At 27.3% G+C, this 4397-nt stretch overlaps 1 protein-coding gene across 1 annotated transcript; it reads left to right on the top strand.

The window, feature by feature from the left end:
* The first annotated feature begins 498 nt into the window (after positions 1-498).
* Positions 499-4069, top strand: LOC123291492 (odorant receptor 94a-like). The gene is made up of 5 exons (XM_044871801.1): positions 499-514; positions 1712-1827; positions 3608-3715; positions 3784-3939; positions 4004-4069. Exons 1-5 carry the CDS (start codon positions 499-501, stop codon positions 4067-4069), a joined length of 462 nt encoding a protein of 153 aa, XP_044727736.1.
* The last annotated feature ends 328 nt before the right edge of the window (positions 4070-4397 follow it).

Genomic DNA, 4397 nt, shown 5'->3' with positions numbered 1-4397 from the left:
CTTTCGAAATATCTCAGAATATTCTAGAATATATATATATATATATATATATATATATATATATATATATATATATATATATATATATATATATATTATATATATATATATATAATATATATATATATATATATATATATATATATATATATATATATATATATATATATATATAGAAATATGACAGAATATTCCAGATGTTCTAGATAAAAGATTGAAACATATTCAACCTAAAACGGTTCTTGTTTTTATTATTAAATCCTGTACTTAGGTATAAAAAAATTAAATATTAATTACTTAGATATTAATATAATTGACGATTTTACTTTGATTTTCTAAAAATATTGTAATTAATAGGTACTCATTTTTTTTTCTCCTAATTTATTATAAAATTTAGTCACATTTCTATGTCTGGATTCGAACAAAACAAAGTTCGATTATAACTTATTTAAAAAACATTTAAAATTTACAAATAAGTGTGTCTATATAATTTCGAAAATGGTAGTTGTTGAAGGTAAAATATATTGATCCAAACGTAATTTTTAGAATTTTATAGGCAAAACACTATAACTTTTTGTTTAACATATCTCAAAAAGAATAAATGTTGAGAATTCAAAATAGTCTTTTTTTGAAAAATATTTTATAAACACAATATCTACCTTTCGTAAACCATAATAGACCGTAAGATAGTGACTTATTATTGTTACTTTTTTACTCGGATCTAATTTAAAGAGCGCTTACAAGGGGTTTTTTTAGCTCAAGTGTGAGGAAACTCGTAAAGAACCATGGGAATAACATATCAAATAATTAATTTTTAATTTTTCGAAACAGCTCCGTTTTTTCGTCTTTGCTCTGTTAATGAATTCTTTGATAGTCCCTATTAAATGTATGCGAGCGAATATCATGTTACAATCGCACATTTCGCCTCATTTTAGTAACACAGACTTTTATAGAATTTTCACTATAAGATAGTTTATTCCAGGAAAACCAAAAAAATCTGAAATTAAAAACAGTATGTGGCTAACAATATTTGTAATGAAACATTTAGGAGGTTTGCCACCAAAAAATTCCGAATGGCGTAACATATATTGGTGTTATGGAATATTTATACAAGTTTTCTTTGGATACGCTTTCATTATATCACAATTCGTAAATATTTTTCTGGTGGATGATCCAAATATTATTGCAGATAGTCTAAACATGCTTGTTGAACAAACAGCTTGCTTAGCTAAGTCATTTTTTCTGCTGTACAATACGAATTTAGTAAGCAATCCATACTATTTGAAATTTTGAATGATAAAATTTATAGTGCCTGAATAGGATAATGAATGGAAATAAAGCTTTTAATAGCTTATATACTTATTAAAATTTTTAGAAAGTATGCTTTTTAGATGGCGCGTATGCTAGAAACACTTGAATCAGATTTATTCAACGCATATACAAAAGATCAGCAAAATTTAATTACAAAAAATGTATCTGGTATTAAAAAAATTACATATGGATATTTTTCTGGTGTTACATTCTGTTGTACTTTGTTAGCATTAACACCTATTTTACAACACGTGCATGCTTTGCCCTATCCAGGATGGTTTCCATTTAAAACAGAGCATTCACCAGTTTTTGAAATAACTTACATTTGGCAGGCTATAAGTAATGATTATATTAAATTACCTTTTGATAACTATAATAGTCAAATTTTTTCCTTTTTAAGGTGTTCCAATTATTGGATATTTTAATTCATCAATAGACCTTTCGATTGCCAGTTTATTGGCAATTGCTTGTAGTCAATATGATGTTTTATCTGATACATTTCAGAATATTTATCAAGTCACCTTAAAAAAGAAACTGAGGAATTCCAATCTTAGAGCAATTGAAATATTTGATCCAGAATTGGATAAAGATATATATACCGAAATTGTTAAGTGTATAAAACATCATAATTTATTATTTTCGTAAGTTTGTAGCAAAAATTCAAACTATTAATTTATAACACCATGAGCTTGTTAGAGTCATACATCTCAAAGGAGTTTTTTTTTTTCATTAGTTTCCGATAAAAAGAGAAAGGCAAATCAATTTATATCGGGTTTTGTTAGTGGGAAGAATTCGTTAAAAGAAAAAAGTGGACATGAATGAACAAAAATATTCACTCAGATTTATCATATAGTTCGAAATTCCCACCCAAAAAAAAAAAAAAAACAAAAACTATGGGACCTTAGCAAGTAATTATTGCGATTAATTAAAATTATTATTTTTTTCAGTTTTTTAAAGGATTTTGAAAATACTTTCAAATATGCATTACTAGCTCAATTTTCAGGAAGTATTCTTGTGCTTTGTGTCAACACTTTTCTCCTTTCAAAGGTCTGTGCAGAGGTTTTTTTTGTCTAGAGCTTGTAGAGATTGTTATTTGTTGTTTTTAAAATTTTTTGTGATATTGTATCTTTGAGAATAGTTAAATTTAAAATAATCATAAAAACTTACTAATAACGAATTTGTAAAAGTAAGTAGTAGATTAAAATTAACGGTACAAAAATTTATAAATTTTTGTAGAAATTCGAGCGCGTCAGATTAAGATATGGGAGGTTCCTTGGACCTTCCTCAGTACCTCCACCAAATATCAGCCCTAAATATGACGGGACGCGCGTAGGGCAGACGATCAGATAAGTAAAAACGAAATTGCGATATTTGAATTAACTCGAGCGCGTCATATTAAGATATGGTGGGTTATTTACATGCTAAAAAATGTACATTCCAATAATCTGCCGATTGAAGCGAGCCGCAAAAAAATGGGATGCTTGCAAAGTTTGTTACCCGTAGTAACTCGAGCGTGATCAAAAAATTTTCATATTATTGAAAATAAGACCTCGCACAAATTAGATGTAATCTACATTTCGGACAATATTTTTCAAATTTTGGGAAATGATAGTTAAAGTCATTCTGAATAAAAGTTCTCATGGTCACAAGTCATAAAAATGAGTACATTTTCATGACTTGTGACCATTTGTTTAAAAAAATTATTGTAATTTAATTATCAAAAATCATCTACGTATATATTTAGCTGAAAATATTGATCATTGATTCACTGAACATTTAACACTGCCTCCTATTCTAATTCTTTGAATTTCGTAACATATTCTTCAAAAAAACAAGAATTAATAAACGACATCCTAACATTAAAAAACATATGCATGTAGCTGTACATATCTGTATATGTATTTGCCTATACACACATAGGCAAATATTATACAAATGAGTACATTTTCCAACTTCAATTTAGCTATAACATGAAATCCTGTCATTTTCATGATTTGTGACTACAGGAACTATCATTTCCCAAAATTTGAAAAAGTTTGAACGAAATGCAAATTACATCTAATTTGTGCGAGGTCTTTTACATTTTTTAGCATGTAATTAACCTACCATATATTAATCTGACGCTCTCGAGTTAATTCACCTATCGCAATTTTGTTTTTACTAATCTGACCGTCTGCCCTACGTGGGTCCCCCCCATATTTAGGGCTAATATTTGATGGAGGTACTAAGAAAGGTCCAATTAAGCTAATAAATATTTAAAATATTTTCAAAAAAATAATATTTTGAAATTTTTTAGATTCAATCAATAACAGATCCAAAATTGTTTGGCTTACTGCCGTTCCAAATAGTAATACTTTCCCAAATATATCTATATTGTTGGTTTGGTAATAAAGTTTTCTACAAGGTAATTATGCTATTCCAATCCTATTTTGATTATTATTACTTGGTTCATTGGCATTACTTCATTTTTAGAGCACACAATTAATACATTCAGTATACATGTTAGAATGGGATAAATGTAGCAAAAAAATTCGACAAACCCTTTGCATAATTATGGATCGATCTAGACGTCCGATAAATATAAACGCCGGAAATTTAATACCAGTTCGTTTAGATACCTTTATACAGGTAAAGAAGCATTTTCACCAGCAATTTATTTCAAATTTATCTTTGGTTTTTATGTTTTTTATAGATTGTGAAATCAGCATATTCAATGTTTGCGATATTGCAAAATATGGATAACGAAATTGAAAATTAATTATATAAAATCCAAAAATCTCGAACAAAAAGTAATTATAAGGTCGAGTTAGCAAATGTAAATCAGTATTTTATTTTCTCTAGCCTATTTTTCTGACACATGGCGATATTTTAAGATAAGGAATTCCTTATTTTTTACTTTATAGTGCATATTAATTTTTTTTTTGAACTGTTATTTTTTAAGTCGTTTTTTTTTTTTTTTTTGTTATTTTATGATTTTTAGTGAATCTGAAGTACACTAACTAATTTGTCACTAAGAAAAATAATCATCGAAATCGGTAGACGTGATACGCGTCCAAAGTTATTCGTCCATTTTTCGCGCACATACT

This window comes from Chrysoperla carnea, chromosome 1 (genome assembly GCF_905475395.1).
Source record: "Chrysoperla carnea chromosome 1, inChrCarn1.1, whole genome shotgun sequence".
NCBI classification, from domain to species: Eukaryota; Metazoa; Arthropoda; class Insecta; order Neuroptera; family Chrysopidae; genus Chrysoperla; species Chrysoperla carnea.
This window is presented reverse-complemented; position numbering and strand designations above follow the sequence as displayed.

What these genes read in the sequence shown, in the direction of transcription:
- LOC123291492 (XM_044871801.1), top strand. An exon ending in GTAATAAAGTTTTCTACAAG is followed by an intron (nt 3,716 to 3,783) that starts GTAATTATGCTA and finishes CTTCATTTTTAG; the next exon opens with AGCACACAATTAATACATTC. An exon ending in GTTTAGATACCTTTATACAG is followed by an intron (nt 3,940 to 4,003) that starts GTAAAGAAGCAT and finishes TGTTTTTTATAG; the next exon opens with ATTGTGAAATCAGCATATTC.